The 22698-nt window shown below is 49.3% G+C and overlaps 1 protein-coding gene across 5 annotated transcripts in view; it reads right to left on the bottom strand.

Moving 5' to 3' along the window:
- Positions 1–22698, bottom strand: part of Eml1 (EMAP like 1) — a 137978-nt gene that overhangs the window by 4748 nt on the left and 110532 nt on the right. For all 5 annotated transcript variants that reach the window (XM_033766791.1, XM_033766790.1, XM_010609127.3 and 2 more), the window contains 11 exons: positions 20477–20626; positions 19757–19826; positions 17935–18045; positions 17076–17171; positions 15668–15802; positions 14934–15033; positions 13259–13413; positions 11873–11998; positions 11550–11681; positions 10271–10338; positions 7887–7975 (listed from right to left, as the gene is read on the bottom strand). In XM_033766791.1, coding sequence (XP_033622682.1) covers positions 7887–7975; positions 10271–10338; positions 11550–11681; positions 11873–11998; positions 13259–13413; positions 14934–15033; positions 15668–15802; positions 17076–17171; positions 17935–18045; positions 19757–19826; positions 20477–20626 — 1232 coding nt within the window. The remainder of the gene's footprint in view (positions 1–7886; positions 7976–10270; positions 10339–11549; positions 11682–11872; positions 11999–13258; positions 13414–14933; positions 15034–15667; positions 15803–17075; positions 17172–17934; positions 18046–19756; positions 19827–20476; positions 20627–22698) is intronic.

The following is a 22698-nucleotide window of genomic DNA, read 5'->3' as shown; positions in this document are numbered from 1 at the left end:
CTGCCATCACACATCTAACTGCCACACCGATGGGTTATGTCAAAGGAAAATGTGCTTCCTCCTGAGTCCTGTACCGACTCTGAAACACACGCACCCAGTAGGATTGTAAAGCCTGGTAATAGTTCACAGAATCTTTCTGTAAGCCATGCGACTCCATCCGACCTGGTGGAGCTGCTCCCTATATCCTGTCCCAGCACTGCAGGGTGGAGGGTCGGCTCCCCAGCCTCTTCCCAAGGGCCACCTCTGGATGTCTCTTCTCCCGAGTCTGGTCCCAGAAGAGCCAAGCAAGGGCGGAGCTTTCTGTGGCAGCCGAAGAGCCAGCATGTGTCTGCCAAACGTGAGGCCAAGGGCAGGATCCCAGGAAGGGCCAGGCTGGAGGCGGCTAGAAAACACCAGCCCCTCCCGAGCAGGAGCAGAGGGCAGCCGAGGAAGCACCTCAGGGTTTGGCCTGGAGCCACACAGATGCCAGAATGGAGGGCTCCCCGGAGCGTGGCCTCCAGGAAGGGACAGGACACTAGACGTCAGTCCCCGCCCTGGTCCACACATCTCTGCAGTTGGCAAGGAAATTCAAATGGAAGCATCTGTAAAGTCCCTCGAGGTCGCTGGCACTACCAACGCTTCTGTGATGTCCCCTCCCCCGGCTCGCTTCTGCTTCTTCTGCAGAAGCAAACCCACAGGAGACAGTCAGGAGTGGGGCCACCCAGAAACGGATTTCGGAAATTGCCCAACTCGTGGTCCTTGGACTGAATCATTCTTTTGTTATGATGGTGCAAAGCAATTATAGATCCAGCAGAAATTAGACTTGGATTTCAGAATTTTGAATTCCTGAATTTCCCAGGGCTAATGTGATGTCCTCTCTCAGGTCCCAGCCAGTCCCTGGACACGTGGGGAACCACCAGCCTTCTCCAGTGTGTTGCACTGATACTGAAGACACTCAGTATGCTGGGTGTGTCTGACACAGCTTGCACTTAATGATATTTTGATAACGTGGGTTTATCAGATGTGACCCCATCTACGTCAAGATCTGGATATAAAACAGAATGTCTGCCTAATAAATACTAACTGCTCCCTGCTGTCTTCCCATCATGGCCCCCTGGTGCGCAGACCCTCGGAGCCTCAATCCTCAGCACCTGGAGGCCACGACAGCCTGGACCGATGCTCCAGAAACAGCAGATGTCGGTGGAGGAGCAGGCATCCAGGTGCTTGCAGGAGTTGGCACCCAGCGGGTGATTTCTATTGACTGCTGCCCTCCCCAGGCGTGGGGCTGGGACTGTCCCACAGATCTCATCACCAGGGAGTGCTGCAGAGAAGGGAACGGGCTCAGCAGCCTGCTTGAGTGACACTGCCAGGTGAGCAGGACAGCAAGAAGGACGTGAGCTGACTGCCATCACCAGGCCACAGGCGGGCTGCGGGTGGCAGACAGGTCTCCACGGGTGGCGGGTGTCCCTTGTGCTTTCACAGTGGTGCTGGGATTTGGAGATGAGGCTGCTGCATCTGTCCAAGGTATAGGGGATACAATGTGGCAGGGGACAGAGCAAGTTGGGAGCCAGGTACCGGATCTGAGCTGGTCACTCAGACCCAGGTGGAAAAGGTGGATTTGATGCTTCGAATAACAGAGGGATGAGTACAAGATTCTGATTCATTCCAGTAAAAACAGAAAGCCACACCTCAACCCTGAGGGTGAGATGACAACACCACACAGCTGAGTGACCCCGGCAACTGGCCCATCCTCCCCCATGTTCTTGGCGCCAGGCTAAGCATATGCATTGGGCTCAGTGCACCTAAGTATGGGATTCCTGCTTCTGTTCTCGAAACACCAACATTTTAATCCAATCAAAGCTCCTTTTTTTCCAGTCTATAAGGTCCCTGATATGGCTGTCATGACTACACTGCTGATATTTCACCAGCTGTCACAGTTGACTCTGGTTTCAAAAATAACTGTCTTATTAGCATAAGACTGTCTTATGTAAAATACTTCACAAGGGAAGAAGAGCTGGTAAAATGTGACTGAAGTGGGTATTGCACATTGCTGGGACAGAGCACCTAACACCCACGACGTAGGGAAGAGGAGCTTTATCTTGGCTCCCATTTCAGTTGGTGGTCGGCTGGCTCCAAGACAGGGCATCGGGGCCTGGGGAGGAGAGCTGCTCACAGCATGGCGCACAGGAAGCAGAGAGAGTAGGGAGGAGCCAGGGAGGGAGGTGCGCCCCTCCAGGCCACACCCCCAGTGACTCTCCTCGTCCACCTCCCAGCACATGAGGCTTGGGGGCCACTTAGATCTAAGCCATGCAGATGATCCACAGGAATTCTCTTGGTGCCAATGGTCATCCTCCATCCCCCTTTCTGCCCACCTGGGACTCCGCCTGCTGTCAGGATCCTGAAACTGGAAACGATCCTCCTGAGCCATCTCTTACAACCAAAGGCAAGTTGTGAAGGAGCAGCTGAAACTGGGATTCCCTGGGGTACTCACAGAATGGAGGAAATCAGAAGGATTCCGACCACATGGTCTGACTTTCTGAGCAAACTCCACTGCCCTGTGCACTTGCTCACCTAACATTCCCAGAAGAGGACCTGGGGAGCAGCCTGCTTTTCTGAGGCTCATTCTATGTCCCCTTGCCCATGCCAGAGTCGGGCTTGCACACGGCTCAGAAGGCAAGGACAACCGCTGGGCACGGTCAGGGACACAGGCCAGGCTCACCAGCCCCACTCTGCATCCTGGGCCAGCTCAAGAACTGCCAGCTTCTCTCCTGGCAGTCAGTACAAATCCAGAACTTTTCTGAGCCTGAGGGAGGAAGAAAACAACCTCATCACTTGAGGCCGGCTCCTCCTCTGACACTCCCTGGCGCAGGGCACCCTCGGAGAGGGACTCTGGCTCTTGGCAGGGAATTTAGCAGCAGCTGCTTAGATTCCTGTGCCTGGGCATCTAATGCTTTTTATGTGTTCAGTGTGTAAAGTCTGTAAATATTTAAATCTAAAAAGGTGCCAGGAATCAAGCAGGCAGAAACCCTGGATGCAACCAGAAAAGCCTCACTGCTGGTCATGTGCTATCCTGAACAGGGGCCAGCTGTGCCTACGCTCGAGTGCACAGGCCACCCAGATTTACGGAGCACGGCTCTGAGCATCCAGGGCTGGTGAGGTGGGTCCCCCTCCCCGCCGAGGCTCTAGCCCTCGCCCTGTTGTCCTTGCCGATGCCAGCTGCAGGGCACCCCCTCCTTTGGAGGACACAGTCCTAGCTCCTCTTTCCACAGCATCTCACAGCAGCTGGGTGACTGGCACCGGCCTGAGGCTCCTTCTTTTGCCCACTGCTCCCTGCTCTCTGGTCTCTGCGGCTGTCACTAGTGTCGCTGAGAAGAAAAGGAAACACATTCCCCAAGCCCCAGAGGAGCAAGAGCTGACAGGCCTCAGAGGAGGCCTCTGATGCACTTTGGGGAGGAGGTTCAAAGGGCCTAAGGCAAGGAGGGAACGCCTGAGAGCTAGGGGTGTTGGTGAGAATCAACGGAAGGCCCAAGATTCAGCTGAAACCAAAGTGAAAGGCATTCTGGGTCAGCCAGCTGCTTCTGCCAGACTGGGAGCTCCCAGTGGCTGTGGACTTGTCTGTCGGGTGAGAAGGTAAGAGGCTGCTCAGGGCTCAGGGAACAGCCAATCTCAGAAACATCCCAGACATTATAACCAAATACTATGAGCGAGGTATGCCAACTAAACAGACAACTAGGGCCAGGGATTTAGCTCAATGGCTCCGGCGCCTGCCTCGCAAGCACAAGAACCTGAGTTCGATCCCCAGTACAACTAAAGAGACAACTAAACAGCCATATTACCAAACTGAGTCAAGAAGAAATGTCAAATCTGAATACATTTGTAACAAGTAAAGACACTGAGTTAGCAATTTAAACATTTTCCAAAAAGAAGATCCCAGATGGTTCCACTGAATTCACGTGGATTCTGTCAAATATTTTTTTAGGAAAACACTAATTCCAATCCTGAGGAGTAAGGAACATGTCCCCAACACACCTGTGAGACAGCAAGAGCTGTCACGACCAAGACAAAGGCACAATAAGGAGGCTACAAATGAGTCTGCCCGTGAGCCATGAACATCAGCCCTCACAGAACAGGAAGGAATGGGCGGGTGCCAGCCACAAACAAGTCACGTGACGCATCACAGGAGGGTAAAGTTGCTTTAAGATTGGAACATTGAGGCAACACATCGTTTTAAAGAAAGGACAAACAACGAGACCATCACTACAAGTGCAGCGGAAGCAGCTGGCTAACCGCAGCACCCAGCCTGCTAACCATGCTCACACAAGTCGTGAAGGGGGCTTTCTCATTGTGATAAAGGACACCCTCACCCTGTGATGAAAGACCCAGCGCTCTTTCTCCAAAGGCTGGGAGCAAGGTGAGGGATCCATTCTTGGTGTTTCTGTTTCTCAATTTACTGGAGGTACCAGCTGATGCAGTAAGAAGGAAATAACTACAGGCATCCAGGTTAGAAAGGAGGAAGTAAAACCGTTTTTATTTTCAGATAACATGCTTCGAGTACTACCCAGCCATAGCAAATAAGAAATTAGGGATATCTATAGCTAAATGGATGCACACTGAGGCCATTCTCTTAAGTGAAATAATAGTGAAATAAATAAAATAATAATAAAATAAATAAAAGTGAAATAATATTTACATATGTGTAAATACCAAATAGTTTCTCTGGTGTGAGAAACTGAAAGTGTAAATAAGGTTCAAATTATATAATTGACAATGGGAAATAAGAAGAAAAGGGCTAAAGGTGTAGGGAAAGTGGGAAGGGTAGGGGAAAGGAAAGAAGGAAAAAGAAAAAAATATGAGAAAAGGAAAAAATGGAAACAAAGTTTTTGTAAATAGGAAAGGGTGGAGGGGGTGAAGGGAGGGCAGGGGAGTGAGGAAACAAATAAGAGCCAAGATACATCATGTAAAGGTACAAGATCCCAACGATGAATGTACTAAAATGTACCATAAACATAATGAGAAAAAAAAAAAAGAAAATCCCAAGGATCACACATATACACCTCTCTAAAATTAGTAAGTGTTAGGAAAGGTAATATAAGATCTATGTGCAAGACTCAATTTTACTTGTGTATACTAGCAACCAGCTATCTGAAGATAAAGTTCAGAGAGAATTCCATTTGCGTCACCAAAGAATGACAGCAATAAATTTTAAAAAGAAAGGGCAAGATTTGTGTATGAAAAATTATAAAACAAGCTGGAGTGGTAGCACATCGCCTGTAGTTCTCAGTTCTGGGAAGCTGAGGCAGAAGGATCATATGTTTAAGCTTAGTCTAGGCTATTTAGTAAGACTCTGTTTCAATCAATCAATCAATCATCAATCAATCAAGGGTTGAGGAAGCAACTCAGTGCAAAGGCCCTGCGTTCAATCCCCAGTACTGCAAGAAACAACAAAACACGTTTAAGCTTAGTCTAGGCTATTTAGTAAGACTCTGTTTCAATCAATCAATCATCAATCAATCAAGGGGTGAGGAAGCAACTCAGTGCAAAGGCCCTGCGTTCAATCCCCAGTACTGCAAGAAACAACAAAACAAGCAAACAATAAACACCTATAAAATGAACATGAGGAAAATCAGAGAAAATCTAAATAAATGGAGTGTCACTTCATGTTCATGGATTAGAAGTCGCAATGTCATTAATCAAGGTGATGACTCTCCCCATATTGATTTGGAAATTCAACATAAGCTCCATTAAGAGCCTAGGATGCTTTTTTAAAATTAGAAAGCGACAAGCAGATCCTAAACTTACATAAAGTTTTATCTATGTTAAGGACCTAAAATGTCCAAAACAATTTTGGAAAATAAAACAACGGTGGAAGAGTTACAGTAGTTAATTTCCAAACTTATTCCCAAATGTAGCAGCACAGGGTAAGCACAGGAGTGGGGATGGAATTGAGTATCTGAAAAGAAACCTTTGCATTTATAGTTGATCAGTGTTTGACAAAAATGTGGAGTTCTGTAGGGAATGGACGATGTTTCAACAAACAGTGTGGGGACAATGGGACATCCATTCGCAGAACAAATACTCTGACTTCCCTCTCCATCTGCACAAGACTTAACTCAATGGTCCAGAAATGTGGCTCAGTGGCACAGCACCTGCCTGGCAAGTACTAGGCCCTGAGTTTGATTCCCAGTACTGGAGGTAAAAAGAAAAAAAAAGAAGTTAACTCAAGATGAGTAACAGATCTAAATGCGTGCTGTCAACCCTCCTAGAAGAAAGCTCGGGAAAAACTTCTGCATCTTGGGTCTGATCCATAAATGAAAAAAATCGATGAACTGGACTTCATCAAAATGAAGATAGAATTTTAATTTAATAATGAAAAATCTTTGCACCTCAAAAGTACTCCCATTAAGTAAATAAGAGACAGCCAGGAACAGTGGTATACTCTTCTGATTCCAGCACTCTGGGAGGCTGAGGCAGGAAGGTTGAAGATTTTAGCCTCACCTGGGCAACTTAGTGACTTAGATCAGGTCTCAAAATAAAAATATAAAAGGGCTCAGTGTAAAGCAAATACTAGGAAAAATACGGGTGAGTCATATATTGAATAAAGAACTTAAATACAGAAACAAATCAGTAACAATAAGACAAATGGGCAAAATACCTGAATAGCTATTTTACCAAGAAGGATGTACGAATGATTAACAAGGACATTAAAAATGCACAACATCAATAGTCATTAGGGAAACATCAATTAAAATGAGACATATTACACTTCTTTTAGAATAGTTTAAAAAAAACAAACAGTGACAGGTGTTGGTGAGGATGTGGATACAGGAACCCTCTCACATTGCTGGTAGAAATGTAAAACACTGTGACCACTGTGAAAACCAATTTGGCAGTTTCACCAAACTAAATATAAATATGTTTACCATATAGCCCCCAAACCCACTCCTAATCATTTACCTAGAAAAGTGAACACATGTCTGCAAAAGGCAAATATACATGAATATTTGTAACAGTAAAAAGCTAGGCATAATCTAAATGTCCATTAACTGATGAACAGATAAACAAAATGAGGTATATCCATAAAATGGAATACTATGCAGCAATTAAAAAGGATTAGCTATGGCTATGCATAAAGTAACACAGATTAACCTCAAAGTCATTATTACATATGCAAGAGGCCAGATCCAACAGGATACAGTGGTAACTCGGTTCACAGATCTAATTCTTTCTATGACTGGTCACACACTGAAATGGATGAAGGCCAAATCAAATGTCCCTATAAGATCAACACTGAATTTGATTTGGTTCTTGTGCAATTCTGTTTGTGACCAGATTTGTGGAAAGAATCAAGTTTGTGAACTGAGGTGCCATTATATATGTTGTATGATTCCACTGAATTTTATGTCCAGAAAAGGGAATTCGTAGGGACAGAAAGCAGTTTGGTGATTGTCTAGGACTGGAACAGTAGGGGTAGATGAATCCTTAACAACGGGCAAGGAGGGAGCACTGAGGAGGACGGAAAGGTTCTAAGACAGGGTTGTGGTGACGCCTGTACAGCTCTGCACTGTGGTGTGAAAATGAGGCTAGGGAGGTGAGAGTGATCACTTTGGAAGTGGGAGTGATGGGTGGGTGGGGGCCCCTCCTGCCCTAATTGAGTCAGTCTCTCTCTCTCTCTCTCTCTCTCTCTCTCTCTCTCTCTTTTGGTACCAGGGATCAAACTCGGGTCCTTGTGCTTGCAAGGCAGACAGCAGAACCACTGAGCTAAATCCCTGGCCCCTAATGGAGTCTTTAAAATGACCAGGGGAGGGCTGCACACTGAGGCCCCAGCTCCTCACCCCTGTAATTGCAACCCTTGAGGTTGCACAGACCCGCCAACCCTGATGGATGCCAGAGGAAGCAGCGTCTCTAACCTGGGGAGTAGCGCATGACCGACAGCTGCTCATTTCCATCCGTGTGCACGGTGACCAGGTCCTTCGTTTCCGTGTCAAACACAAACCACCTGTGGTGAACACAAGAGAGAGAGAGAGCGCCATGAGCCGCTGAGTGGGAAATGAAGCAGTGAGCGGGGCGCAGCGGGGCTAGCAGGAAAGCTTGCCCCCCACGGGTGTGCAGAGCAAGCTTCCTGCCTGCAAACACTTCTGCAGAAAAGAGCGCATCCCGCCGGACATGGAGCTGAGCGTTTTGTTACCTGCACGAGGAGGAAGAGAAAGTCCGGGCCACAGGCTGCAGACCCAGACTGTTGCTGGGCTGCCCGGCAAGGGTGCCGGGAGGGATCGACACTGGCCATGGGGCAGGGGCCCTGGGCAGTGATTCTCAGGCTGCACAGAGCCTGCAGCTTCGGGAAAAGCTGGGGAGCAACCAGCACGGCTTTAGGGGGGTGTGGAGAGCCAGGGAGCATGTAGGAAGGGATGGGGAGCCTTTGACTGCCACCCTAGAGCAGCCTCGCTCAGGGTCCACTCAGAACACAGGTGGACATGCTGGCGTCCCTGGTGAGGCCACGGCAGTGGAGGGACTCTCGGATGGCAGCAGGAAGTGGACCCTGGGGTCAGCAGGGTGCAGAAGTCACAAGCTGCCTGCTGCTGTAACTTCAGACCCGGATGGCAGGAGCCACCTGCCCGGCACCGCTGGGGGTCCTGTCTGCGCCTCCCCTTCTGGTCCCAACTTCCTGGGTTGGGACGCTGCTTCGTGGCTCTGCCTGCTCACATCTTGTTGCCGATTCCCTCTTCCTGTGCTGTCTGAGCACAGCTGAGGCCCAGGCACAATAAATAGACAGGGCTGATGGGAACCTGCTGGTGCCAAGTCCAGTGAAAGGGACAGCACCGATCTGCAGCCCCGATGCAGAGGCCCTGACAGTGGGGGATTAGGTTACGCGTGGGGCCTTGGGCTACCTGAGGATGCCATCTGGGGTCCTGAGTGCCGTCACCAGCAACGCCACACACAGGCAGCAGGCAGATGGCAGGGGTCCGCCCGTCCACTTGGCTGGTGTCTGGTCCTCAGAGGGTGGGGCCTACTGAGTTTGAAATTTGTGCTGTTTCCGGGGGAGCCGAATGGCTGGCAGGGAGTGTGCACACACGCGTGTGTGTGTGGGTGAGTGTGTGTGTGCAGGTGCAGGTGTCACCACACAGACATCTTCCTGAAGAATTCTGTTGGCACGTGGAATTGGACCCCTAGGCAACGTACCACCCCTCAAGGGTGGTTCCTCTTTATAAGCTGTCGCTGCAGCCACAGCCTCCGAGTGATACTCTTTTTAGGGAGAAAGAATGGGAGGAAGTAGCAAAAACTCGGAATGCAATTGCAGGAAATGCACAAAGCCGTTCCTTTATCTGTGGTTTGAGCTCTCCATGGTCAAACGAGGCCTGCAAATACTACGTGGAAAATCCCCAGAGAAGCAGATGACATATTTCCAAAGTGCACCCTGGCCCCTCTGGGCCTCACTTTGTCTTGGGACGGATAAGGGAGCCCAGGACAGGCAAGTGTTTCCGGAGAGGGACTGCGGCATGCACTCCTATCACAGTCTGCTGTGAGGACTGCGCTCCTTGATTATTAGCCATGGCTGACAATCTCACATGGCCCGATTCGTACTCAAGGCTCTGTCCCAGGTATAAACGGGGTCTGTGCCATCCACGGGGTCTCAGAACGAACCACCAAAGGCACGGGGCTGCTGTTCTGTGATAAGCACAGTAAGGCCTTGCCAAGCAAGGACAATTTTACCACTGATGTCGCCGGCTAGGCGGCCCCAGTGGGTACTCTGTGTCTCTCCCCTCCTTCCATCATCCGGCCACTGCCAATGTGACCATGACTCACAGAAAAGTAGATGGATTGGCTCAGAGGCACCACTGCCCGGCGGCAAAGCCAGGGCTCCCACATGGACTACAGCCTGGCACGTTGGCGGTGATGGGTGAATACAAACTGAATCTGAACACAGGGCCAGGTTTTGTTCAAAGGGCTGCCAGAACAGTCGGCCCAGCCTCAGCATTTTGGAACCAGGCTTCTCGCACACAGCCGCCCTGCAGGGGTCCTTGGGGCCCCTGAGGTTGGGGCAGATGGAAATATGGTGGACAGCAGCGGGTGTGGGATGGGCACTTTTACAGGAAAGCGTGTCCATGGCCTTCCAATATTTCCCCCGGGTTCAAACCAGGAAGGGCCTCCACCTAAGGTTTGCTGTTGAGCTTTGGCCTATTTCTTGGCATGCCACTGGGCACAGGAAGGTGGGCCAGCAGTGACCTGCCCGGTCCCCAGGAAACAGCGAGTGCCTGTCCACAGTTCTGAGCTTGGGCCTTGCTGGGCCGCTTACCTCCCAGTGAGTGTTCCGACTGCAACCACAGACCCTGAAGGATGAAAACCAGAAGACTGAGCTGGATCCTAAAACATTGTAAAGGAAGTGTAAATTGATGGCCAGGCACAGCACTGCCACACACAACCCGCCCATGCAGCTCCACACCCTGGTCCTGTGGCTCATCGGAAAGCCTCTCTTCCCTCCAGAGAGGAGGGCAGTTTCCGTGTGGATACGCCTTGCATTCCAAGGACACTGAATCATTATCCTTAGGGGGCTTCTCTCCCTGTCTTTGTCCCCTCTTATCTATAGGGATCAGGAGAAAGACACCCAGATCCGTGCTCTTCGTCCAAGCTGTGGTCTGTGCCCAGACCCCGCCGGCCCTGGCCTTGGTGCAGAGCCTGTGGAAGAGTATGTGTGTCCCACTTGCAAAATGACCAAGGAGGACAGGACGGAGGGAAACGGGGCTGCTGCCAAACACCCAGAGGCACCTGGGACACCAGCTCGCCGCTTTACCCTGAGCAGGAGCAGTGGCCACGCCCAGGCCACACCAGGCCTCCACACTGGCTGCTCTCTCAGCTCCTCATGTACCTGGCTCAGCTGCACTCCCGGTGTCCAGGAAAGAAGCCACTGAGGACCAAGAGCTGAAGGGACCCCATCCAAAGCTGGGGGGCCAGGGAGAGAGGGCCAGGATGGATGCGGAGCCTGGCCGCTAGCCAATGCCAGTGACTGTGGGGACGAGGGGCCCTCGGTGTCTGTCAGTGGGGGGACCAGCAGCACAGCACCATGAGGCACAGACTGCCTGGGCTTGGAGTCAGATCGAGTTGGGCATAGCCAGTGTCTCTGCCACCCACAGCCTCAGCAGGGGCTCGTTATTAACCCACCAGGGCCTCAACCTCTTCACAGCAAAATCACAGCAAAAGGAAACGAAAACCCTCAGCTTGTGGGACAAGGACCACGCCTGTCACAGTGCTCGGCCTGCAGGGTGCTGGGGTGACTGTGTACGCCTTCTCACTCCAAAGGCAGCCTGTCACAGAACGCAGGCTCTTCACCCTAACAAGTATTCTCAGTATCTGCTCAGCCACAAGGCCACCCGAGAACCCCAACAACCGATTTGTGGCTGAAAACTTCCTCAGTAAACCTCAGGGTCCCGAGGCCGAGACCAAAACGGTGTGATTCTAGGAGGAAAGCAGATATTGCCTGCTCGGAGGTGACTTCATGTCTACTCATGTCATGGAAAAAATAAATGAGGCTGTTCCGGGTGAGTTTCTACAAGAGGACTGAAAATGCGCACGTTTACCTCTATGATTCTGTCCCAAACAGGACGGTGCCCAACGGCGTCCCAGAGGGTGGCGTGCTTGTCGTGCCCGCAGGTCAGGAACTGAGGCCTGGAGGCGTGGACGGCCAGCCCCCAGAGCTCATCTGTGTGACCCTATGGCGACACGGGGTTCACACCCTGAGGCCCCATGGCCCACAGCGGGCCTGTCCTCCCTGCCCCAACCCAAGGCAGCAACTGCAGTGCTGAAGTCGGGAGGTGGACCTGGGGTGACCACGTCCTTCGCCACTGCTCGTGTCCTCCTGGGCAGAGTGGGAGCGTCTGTCACAACACCCAGCCCAGCACACCTGTGTGATGGGCGTGAAGTCCCCGGACAGGGTGCCCTGCAGGATGAAGTTTCTTGTCGTGCCTATCAAGATGACATCACCCTTGCCTTCCGCCACTGTCCGGATCGGGCCAAACTGTTCGGGAATCTGCATCGGAAGGAGTCCCAGAAAAGAAGGGTTCAAAATGTCGTTAAACTGTTAGCTCAAGCATTCAAAGTAGTTGTTTATATGTCATATGGTAGCTCCCGTAACACACACATACACACACACACACAGACACACACGCATGCACACATGCACACACACACACACACGAGAAAGCTGGGCTTGGTGGCACCAGGCTTTTATTTTGGTACCCGTCTTTTATTTTGAGACAGGGTCTTACTAAAGTATCTGGGTAAATTGCTTCTAGGAGGCTGAGGCAGGAGGGTGGTAAGTTCATACCAGCCAGGACAACTTAGGGAAATCCTGTCTCAAATAAAATGGGCTAAGGATGTGGCTCAGCAATAAAGTGCTTGCTTAGCATGTGAGGCCCTGGGTTCAATTCTCAGTAACACACACACACACACACACACACACGCACGCACGCACACGCACATGCAGACAGAAATTGAAATGTAACTAGAGAGATACAAGAGCTGGCTGTTAGTTGAGTAATCTAAACCCCAAAACTTTTCCTCCCCCTCAGTGCTGGAAACTGAGTCCAGGATCCTGCACATACTAGGCAAAGCTCTTTTTTTTTTGTACCAGGAATTGAACTCAGGACTTTGTGCTTGTGAGGCAGGCCACTGAGCTAAATCTCCAGCCCTTCTACTTTACTTTTTAAACCACCAATATTTTACACATCTTAAAAGAATCAGCACCAGTGATGTTGTTTTTATAAAAAGCCCTTTTTCTTCCTGACAAATAAAAATTTGAGGAATACAACTGGCTCCCACCGGAAGGCAGGGCCGCTCACGAGCTAATGCGGGGAAAGCAGCTCCAGGAGGGGCCAGAGCACTAGAGAGGTACCTGGCCTCAGCGGAGGTCCATGCATAAAGTATAAACTTAATAAACATTGGCTCAAGTGAGCACGTGTGTCCTGTGAGACACTGGAAGCCAATGAGAAGAGAGGAAATCTAAATGATAAACTGAAATGCAAGTAACAATCCCCTGGAAAAGACTGAAGTTTCCCCAGGAGACCAATTAAGACAAGTTCAATTACAAAGACATTCTAAGCATGAAGTGTTTTAATTCCTAAAACTTGGCAACTTTGTTTTAGTTGAAAACTGCCCCTACCCCATATAACTTCATTTTATCAGTTTTTAAAACCCTAAGCCATAGATTCCAAACTAACACAGGAACTGGCCAGGATTGAAGCTTAGTAAGGTTCAAAATGAATTTCTGTGGTTGTGAGTGCTAACTTACCTCGGTTTTATGAAGTTTTTGATAGTTTCCATTCCAAGAAATGAGCTTCCGGTCCTTCCCTCCTCCTGACACCAGCGTGCCATCCCTTAACATACAAAGTGCAAAAATGCCGCCCTCATGGGCCCCTTGAACTGCATAGCTTATTCGGTTTGTACCTAAACACACCAGGAAAAGCACCGTCATCAGACGTGACCTGTAGGCTTCCTCTGCCCGTTTCAGATCTCTCTCTCATGCTCTTTCTCACTCTCATTTTTTTTTAAGTGCTGGGGATTAAACCCAGGGCCTTGAGTGCTGTATTACTGAGCTATATCCTGAGGCCTTTTTAGAAATTGTTTTTATTTTGAGATAGGGTCTTCCTGACTTGCCCAAGTTGGCCTTGAGCTTGGAATCTTCCTGCCTCAGCCTCCCAAGCAACTTGGGTTACAGGTGTGCACCACCACATCTGGCCTGTATTTCATTTTTGTTTCAAAAGGTGATGTGATCAGTGAAAAGATCACTGTAACCCGGTGCCAGAAGCTCACAGGGCATGAGACAAGCAGGAACTGGATTACTCTGACTGAGGGGATTGTGACAACCAGACTCAGCGTCCCCAGGGACAGCCTACTGTTCTTCCCAGGTCCACTGTGTGTGACAGCCCTGCTGCGTGTACCCCAGGACCGACCCTCGGATTAAGTGACCCAAGAGCGGCGGGGACACTGTAAATGACAAAATGAAATGAAAGTAACAGTCCCCTGGAAAAGACGGCGTCGTGATGTGACACATGTCACCCTGCCTCCATCTGCACCCCGGCCTGTGTCGGAGGCGTCTGAGGACAGGGGCCCGTGTGCTGCCCCAGCATCCGGTCCTCAGCACTTGCCAGCCTGTACCCTAAAAGCTTTCCACATCATTTATACGAGTCTAGCACATGTAATTAGAGCAATAAATATCCGCCAAGTGCTCTGTGGATCAGAAGTTAAATATTTCATAGCTATATGAATAGTCACTAATTAGTCGTCATTATGCTTTGTTAGTAAAGAGTAATAAAGCTAGTAACCCCATCATAATATCTTGGTTTTAAAGAGCCTTTTAGAATCATATATAAGGTGTGATCAAAAAAACATGGTGACATTTAAATTTTTAAAATTTATCACAGTAAAAAGCATTGCCATTAATTCCCCTCAAAATCCTTCCCCATCAGTCCGAATGCACTTATCCCATTGTTCTCACCATTTCTGCAGTAGGTATGGAAGTCCTCTTTCATAAGTGTCTTTTATTGCACTGTTATAGCTACCTTGAGGCCCTCATCAACTCAAAACATCGATCTTTCGTGGCCATTTCGACTTTGGGGGAGAGCCGGAAGTCGCACAGTGCCAGATCCGGGGAATAAGGTGGATGAGGACAGTGTTGTGTTTTTCGAGCCCGACTTCCTGTTGGGTGGTGCTCGGCAGCGGCCTCTGGGTACCACTGACCACACCTCAGAAAGACACTTGTGAAAGAGGACTCCAGAACTTACAGTCAAGGACTTACTATTCGCTACTTCTCTTCCATTCTAGTTTCATGGTTTCAAGTTACACACACACCTTGGGATCTAACAGCAACCTTGTAAATTATATTAAACAGATAATTCTTATCAAGGTTACCTTTCACATAACATTATCAAAAGAACTGGCCTAGGGAGTAGTCATTCACTGGTTACCTTTTCCCCATACTAAAATGTTGCCACTCGAATCTCCAGTAATAGTGTCACCGTTTTCAGAAAATGTCACGCAGAGGACAAACTTTGGCTTTTCTTGTTTCTGCAGAATGTAGTAAATACAGATACATGTAATCAAGACATCCTTCTGTTTGTACTACGAGCAGGCAGGGTCGCAAGCACAGCTGGATCGTGTCTGCTACTACCTTTCACTTTTATCTACTGTTAGTAACTTTCACCATGAGGTTAACTGCACTAAGAAAGAAATTTCTTGCAACTCCAAGTGGCCGAGGAATCCCGAAGTTGCAGACAGTTCCACCAGTGGTGGGTGTGAAAGTGGTGGTGGGGGGTACTGTCATGACTGCAGGGTAAAGAACAGATCCCCACACTGGAATAAAGGGCTTCCAAATGAGCTCACGGGAAAGGCTGCCCATCCAGTAGGACAAAGTGTCTGCCACCCTTTGCAGACCGGGTACTGATCCCTCACTGATCTCTGTGCAGCCAGCTGCCCTGCAGGCAGCTCTGCCCTCCCTGGCCTGCATCCTCCTGCCGGGGGTCCCCAACTGTATGAGGGACCCAGGGGGTGACTTTTATCTCCACACTCCCCATGTGCACCCTCACAATCGTCACTGAAGCAACTGCTAAGGCCGGAGGACTTTGATGCTCTCTTAAAGTCTAGCAGAGGGGCCACTGTATTCCTCAGGGGAGGAGAAAAGAAAAATGCATTTTAACCGTACCTCGAACAATCCTTGCTTCTTAATCAGGGAGTTTCCTTCTAGTGTCCAAAAGTAGAGATGGGATTTTCCGCAAGTAACTATGACACTGGTGTCCGTGGGGTGGAAATCCGCAGCGAATACCGCTTCATTAGAGCACTTTAAGGAAAACAGGAGAATGGGATGCCTCAAGTCTCCTAGGAAACTTAGGAAGGTCAATCAAATTGGAATCCCAAGTCAGTATTTCATTCATCTGGACACCAGTCCTCTTGACTTTTTCCCCACGGAATTATTCTGGTGTGAAGTTGTGCTGGCCGAGGCTCTGACTCCGCCCGGCCTATCTGCCCTGTGGGCCGGGAGCCCCTGGACAGGGACCCAGAGCAGCCCGGCTGTGTGCTCTGGGAAGGGCCAGCACCGCAGCCCCACAGCCCCACTGCTCCTGGCTGCAGTTCCCCACAGTCCTTCCCGGCCTGGGGAGTCTGTAGCTCGTCTAGGGTCCCGTGTGCTGGATCTGGCTCTCAGCCCATATCCTCCCCTCCAGGCCCTGTGCCCCGCTCTGCTCAATCGGGCCCTGAGTGCTCCCTCTCGGATAATTCTGTCTCTGAGCCTGGGCAATGAGTTGTCTTTGATTCCCAACCTTGCGACATCGTGAGAACACCTTGCATGCCTGCCCAGAACATTTGAAGGCAGGGCCACCGGGCGGTAGGAAATTCAGGGTCAGCTCCACCACACACCAGACAAAAGGCTGCCCACAGGGTTATCTGATGGGGATCCTGAGCGGTAGACAGGTAATGAATGTCACCTGACGGGTAATTCTTCCTTCAGACAAGTGAGGTTATCTGGTGGCGCTTCCCACGTTAGATAAGCAGTGTTATCTAAGGTTAGCAGATGCCAAGGTGAGAAATCTGAAGCTGACTCTATAGAAATAGGGCTCCAGTGAGGATGTCAAGGGGAGAAAAATGTAAGAATGAAGGAACAAGTTCTGCTTATGACAAGTTTTGCAAAAGGGAGCCAAGGCGGAAAGGAGCTGAAGGGGACAGACAGCGGCAGGGGGAACTGCACACGACCTAGGATTTGGTTCCCTGGCATCCCCAGAGGCCCTTGTGGGTGGCAGTGCCCCCGTGGACCTCAGCGTGCAGGTGCCCACCTCCAGGGGACACTCTGCTCACTGTGCCAGCATGAGGCGGGCACTGGGGATCTGAATGGTGAAGGGAAAGGTGAACAAATAAACGACCGAGTGCATGGGTAACAGGCGAAGAGGAGAAGACACGTATTGCGAAGACAGGACTCAGGGACACAGCTGCACCGTGGGCAGGGCAGGGCTGGAAGAGCCTCTGGGTGAGGGGTCGCGCTCAGGACAGGTGGCCCTGGAGCCCCTGGGAGGGGCCCTGTGGGGGAAGCGACAACACAGCACGGAAGGCTGGAGTGAGACCTTCACGTCGGCCAGCCGCTCCTCCTTCTGCCAGTCCCACACGGAGAGCACGTGGTCATTGGAGTCGTCCACAGCACACAGGTAGCTTCCTCCGTTCTGAAAGAGAAAGGCATCCAAAGACTACATTTGAGAGTAAACGGGTCGGGCACGACTGACATGAGTGTTCACCTACTCTTAGCAGAGTCTGCACAAAGACCATTGGCCCACTGCTCGCTGGACCAGAAAGGGACGGCAGGGCAGTGTGGGTCACAAAGGGACAAGGATGGGATGCAGGGCTGTGCCGGCTTTCAGGAAACCAGGAGCTCAGTGCCCCTGCTCCCTGAGGACGGTGTCTTCGGCAGGCCTGGCCAGGGTCCTGTCACCTGCTGTGGACTCCACTTGTGCAGATCAAAGGGAGCAGGGCACCGGGGCCCGATTAAGCACGGCCACTGGGTGTGGATGTGTGCATGGGGTGTGATGTCACTTCCGAACAGGATGAAGATGGGGTTTAGTGGAGTGCAAGTGTAGACCTGTTGGATGCCTGGGAGACCATGAGAGGCCCCACCCAGCCCTGTGTGCCTGCAGCAGGAGGCCAGCCTGGGTCAGCACAGCACATGCTATGCAGTGTGGGTTGCCCTCAGGGCAGGCAGATGCCTTACGCTACAAGAGGACCAACTTGGGGTGCGGGGCTCTCCTCTTCACCCAGGAGGCTGGAGATGTGGGTCTGGAGCTGCATGTCCCTGAAGAAGGGACTCAGGGAGCAGTGCAGTTCCAGAGTTCGAGTCCAAGAATGCACTTGGGGCAGTAAACTCTCCAACCTGAATCGGATTCCTTCCTGCCCATGGCCCAAGGCTGTGACACACACAGGGCTCCAACTTACAGATTTTGAAAATGCAATACAGGTGACAGCCCGGTCGAAAAAGCCTTTCCCAATGACATGGAGTGAGTTCAGTGATACCGAATCCCAGATGCGCACGTGGGGGAGTAATTGCTGTTTTGGAAAAAAAAAAAATTGCAGTCATTAATTGTTTGTGAGGGTTCGCAAATTCCTCTTGACTTTGAAGCTACAAGGTTACGTGGGCAGTAATTTTGATTGTGTCAAAACCAAAGGAGTTTTTCCAACTCAGAGAAGCCTGTCTGTCCATGTAAATGAGATGCTCCCAGTGGCTTTGGGGGACCTGACAGGAGGGGCCCACCAAGTCCTACACCTGGGCCAGCCTGTTCTGAGTATCAGGATATGTTCCTGACTTCCCAATGCTAGGGATAAAAAAATAGTATTAGGAATCTGACAATCTTCAATCCACAGGAACAAAAGAGGCAATTTAATTATGCACAAATACTACTTGGGATTGTTATAATTTGTTCAAAAATTTTCAATCGTGTCCTGGGTTAGTTTTATTAATTTTTCTCTTATAGAAGCAAGTGCCTTATCAACAAGAAAAGTGAATGAATTGTGTTCCAGTTCAGCCCTGTCTCTAAATAGCTGATGATCTGGTCATGGAGAGGAACCCAAGACCTTCACCCTGAGATTCATCTCCAGCTCTCAGGGTTTCACTAAGTCTCCCAGGCTGGGCTCGAACTTGTGATCCTCTTGCCTCAACCTCCCAGAGTACTAGGATTAAAGGAGTCTGAAATACGCTTCAAAGTTACAAGAGGCAGAACAAATGGTTCCATATTAATTTTGAAGACATTTTTCACGGCCATGTAATGTGGAAAAGAAAAGGTGAACACTTGTTCATGTTAGGATGAGGTTAATATTTAAAATTTGATCTTACTAAAATATTTTCTCATACAGCGGCATTCACGTTTTCTGAAACTGTTGATAAAAATGGAAGTACTTAATGCGAGTAGTGCAATCATAAGCCACACACAAGTAGATATCAAAAAGCTGAGAGAAGTTCTGAATGAAACATGACAATCACAAGACTGTGGTGCAAAAGTGCCTGGAAGCCAACTGTGAATTGTTCTGTATTTTGTTAAATTCCACTAACTCCCTTTCTTATTCCTTAAGAGACAAACTGAAGTCCCACTCAAGTGCTTAGGACATCTGTGTGAGACTCCCGGCCACTTCTCTGACCCCCACACAGGCACCAGTCCCACGGTTGCTGTCAGGACCACAGCTGCTGATGGCTAAGGTGACCCCGCCAGAGGGACTGTTCATCGGGATCTTAAATTTACCTTCTTTTTTGGTACTGGGGATCAAACTCAGGACCTTGCGCTTGCGAGGCAGGCAGTGGAACCACTGAGCTAAATCCCTGGCCCATTAAGTTTACTTCGTCGTAAGTGTGTCCCATCACATTTGAATGCTCAGACACTCAGGACTGCGCTTGCGAGGCAGGCAGTGGAACCACTGAGCTAAATCCCTGGCCCATTAAGTTTACTTCGTCGTAAGTGTGTCCCATCACATTTGAATGCTCAGCATGAAATAAGTATGTTAAGAATTAGTGAATTCTGAGGCGAGAACAATGCTGTTTTTAAATTTCCTGAAATTAAGATGCACTGGAGTTTTTTTTTTGTTGTTTTTTTGTTTTTTTTTTTAAGCCACTGTGATGTGAGACATTTAATCTGCAAATAAAACAAGTCAGCAAGGGGCCTGGTGGCATTTAGACTCAGTGAGGCCCAAGTGAGCTGGCTCTTCAGGTGGTTGTCTTCAGGAGATGGTGCTGTCTCGAGCTTGTTAGACAGAAAGGCTCGGCACCCACCTTGCCATCCTTTGATGTGCCTGCAACTTGTCCGGTGGCTATGGTGATCCTGTCAGGATGAACTGCTAGGCTGAGGGAGGACAGTGAGAAGACGCTTTACTCCAGAGTTAGCTTTGCTTTCCCTTAATCAAACAGAATCGAGTCAAGAGCTTAAAAGTGAGAAACTGTATGGCTAACTTTGTGCAGCCCCATGACGAACTCCCCAAACACCCAACCACTTTAGATAACTCCTGCCTAATCACTGCCTCCGAATTCCCTCGTTTCTTATTTAGAAATTCCAAACTTTAACGAAAGTCTTCCTTTGCTAGGAGAACTCTGCTTCCATCTTAGAACCACTGACTCAGCCCAGCCCTTTATTAAGATATTGTCCTGGGGGTGCTGAAGACAGAGGCAGCGTATCTCTTGCCAACAGGAACTTCATTACTGACCGGGGCGCAGGACAAAGACAGATCCACGAATACAGGAGCTCATCCACCTGGCCTGCTGCGGTCCCTCACTGGCTCCGGGCTGACCCACCCCTAAACACGACGCAGAACATTTTAATTTCTGAGCAAAGAACCCAGCCTGGTGCAGTGCCCTCAACTCAGGGTGTGTTGAGGAGGCGGCCACAGGGTCTACCCAGCTGACAGCTGTGCTGTGGGGGAGAGAGCTGAACGCGGAGGACACAGGGGAGCGCGGCTGGAGCTGGGCTCTTTCTGAGGAGTGTTGGGGGGCACTCACCACTTCACATCGTCATTGTGGCCTAGGTAGTGCCTCTGCAGCTGCTCCTCCACGTTGAACAGCACCACTACTGACGCGATGAAGTACACGGTCTCGCCGGTGGGCAGAAGGTACAGGTTGTTTCGGCAGTCGCGGCCGCGGTACCCATAGCTTTGTGACCATTAAGGTAAAAACCGACTTCCTTTCCAGCTGAAAAGCCTCAGCTGCATTCAGCAGATGCAGGCAAGAGAATGCTACGTGCCCGTGAAAATCAGTGTGAGGCTGAAATAATTCCAAATTCCCTAGCCCAAAAGATTTGACCCAGAAGGCAGGCAATGAAGTCGGAAGTGATCAATCAGGTAATGAGAATGCATGTTTTTTTTTAACAATACAAAGATTTGGAGGATTCTTTTAAAAAAATTGAGTCAACTATGAGTCTATTTTTTTTTTCATTATGATCCAAAGGTTAAATCTTTTACTAAAATAGAAAAAAACTTTAAAATATTGATAGAAGTATTCATAAGGCTACGAATGATGCATCAATGTGTATCACAGGGAAAAAATTTAAGTCTTCCTTGCCCTGGCTCTATAGGGACAATTTTTCCTGTTAAGCTGCTGGAATGCATTCTTTCAAGCCTGGAGAACTATTTGGAGAGAAAAACACCCCTTGAACTTAGGTATAAAATATAACCCAGCTGCCCCCCTCAAGATTATGATCATTTTACTGTTTTACATTTCCTGAAATGTGAACAGCAAGTTGGCTGAATAAATGTGTTTTGGAATAAATGTATTTTCAATGTGTTTTGCAGATTTCATTTAACTACTTAATAAGCTGTCATTAGGGACAGAAGAGCCAACTCCTTCAATTTCATGTGCTCCAAATGGTACAGAGAAGTCAATGCCTGCGACCTCATAACCTGAAAAAGGAAAGTCTGTATCAGGGGGAGGAAGGTAGGTGACAATTATTTTAAATGTCCACAGATTGTGATGAAAATGCACTTGCAGCAGCTACTGTTGAAACCAGCATCGATAACTCATGTTCACGACATGGCATTAAAAGATAATCAGCAAATGTCTGGTGGTGGAGAAGAGGCTCTGTCTGCCTTGAAGCCTGCACAGACCAGAAGTAGGAAATGAGCAACTGAGTTCAACGGGAGAAATAACAACACTCCGTCCACCTCTCCCCAGATTCGTCTTCTCGTTTCCTGGATGTCTTCCCCAGACGCTCACTTTTCCAAGCCTCTTCCCAGCCTCTATCAGTCATGTTTCAAGACTTTAGTGGCAGAGTAGATTCAGATCGGGGTGGCCTAGATTTGGGGAGGAAATTTCCTTTTTTTTTAAAAAAAAAGCAGGATCATCTCCATGCTCTACGTCAGCTGGATTTATGCCATTGGTGCCGCCCTTATGCAGCACCTGAGCATCTGGATTCTTCTCTTCTCTCTTCAGTTACATGGTGCTGACCTTGGCCTTGGGCTCCTGAGATCTGCCAAGTTCCTGCTTGGTTACAAGGGAGAACCCTAGTCCTTCCTTTCAGGGTGTCCCAATCTGGCTGGGTTGAAAAGCTTGTAGTCAGCACGGTTTGGTTTCGATTTCTCGCTGTTATTTTGAAACATTATGCAGTTCAGGCTGCCTTGAGCTCCCTTGTAGCCCAGCTGTCCTCCCACCTCAGCCTCCCAAGTGCTGGGACTATAGGCTTGGACCACCACACCCCACTTAGCTTCAGTTTTTTAAATTCCCATTTTCTCATTCATGAGTTCATACTTCCTTTCACTTTCGCTGCCATGTCCTTGTAAATACCTAAGCACTCTGGGCTTTTCCAGCCTGGAACAGCACCTCCTAAAAACAGCCAGGTCTTTGTTCCTCATCCACTCCCAGACTGTGACCCATTTGCTATTATTTTCCCTAGGCTTGCTTCTCTGTAAGTTTTTTTTTTTTTTTTTTGGTCCCAGGAATCGAAGTCAGGACCTTGCACTTTCCAGGCAGGCGTGGTGCCTCTGAGCTACATCCCCAGCCCCTCTCTGTGAGTTTTTAACCAATTTATTCTTCGGAAAGATTAAAACTCAGGCCATAAACTAGTGACATATTTGCCCTGACCCTCCCCAGACTAAATTCACTCATACTAGCATATGTCTTACTCTTTCATATATTTTCAGGTAAATGATGCCCACGTATTTGCGCAAGAACCACAAATACTTCACTCAGGAAGGATGAGCGGGTTCCTTTCATAATTAACAGCTCCTCCT

Source organism: Fukomys damarensis, unplaced genomic scaffold (genome assembly GCF_012274545.1).
Source record: "Fukomys damarensis isolate Sample0158 unplaced genomic scaffold, DMR_v1.0_HiC HiC_scaffold_21, whole genome shotgun sequence".
NCBI lineage: Eukaryota > Metazoa > Chordata > Mammalia > Rodentia > Bathyergidae > Fukomys > Fukomys damarensis.
Note: the sequence above shows the minus strand (reverse complement) of the source record. Positions and strands in the feature narration are given on the sequence as shown.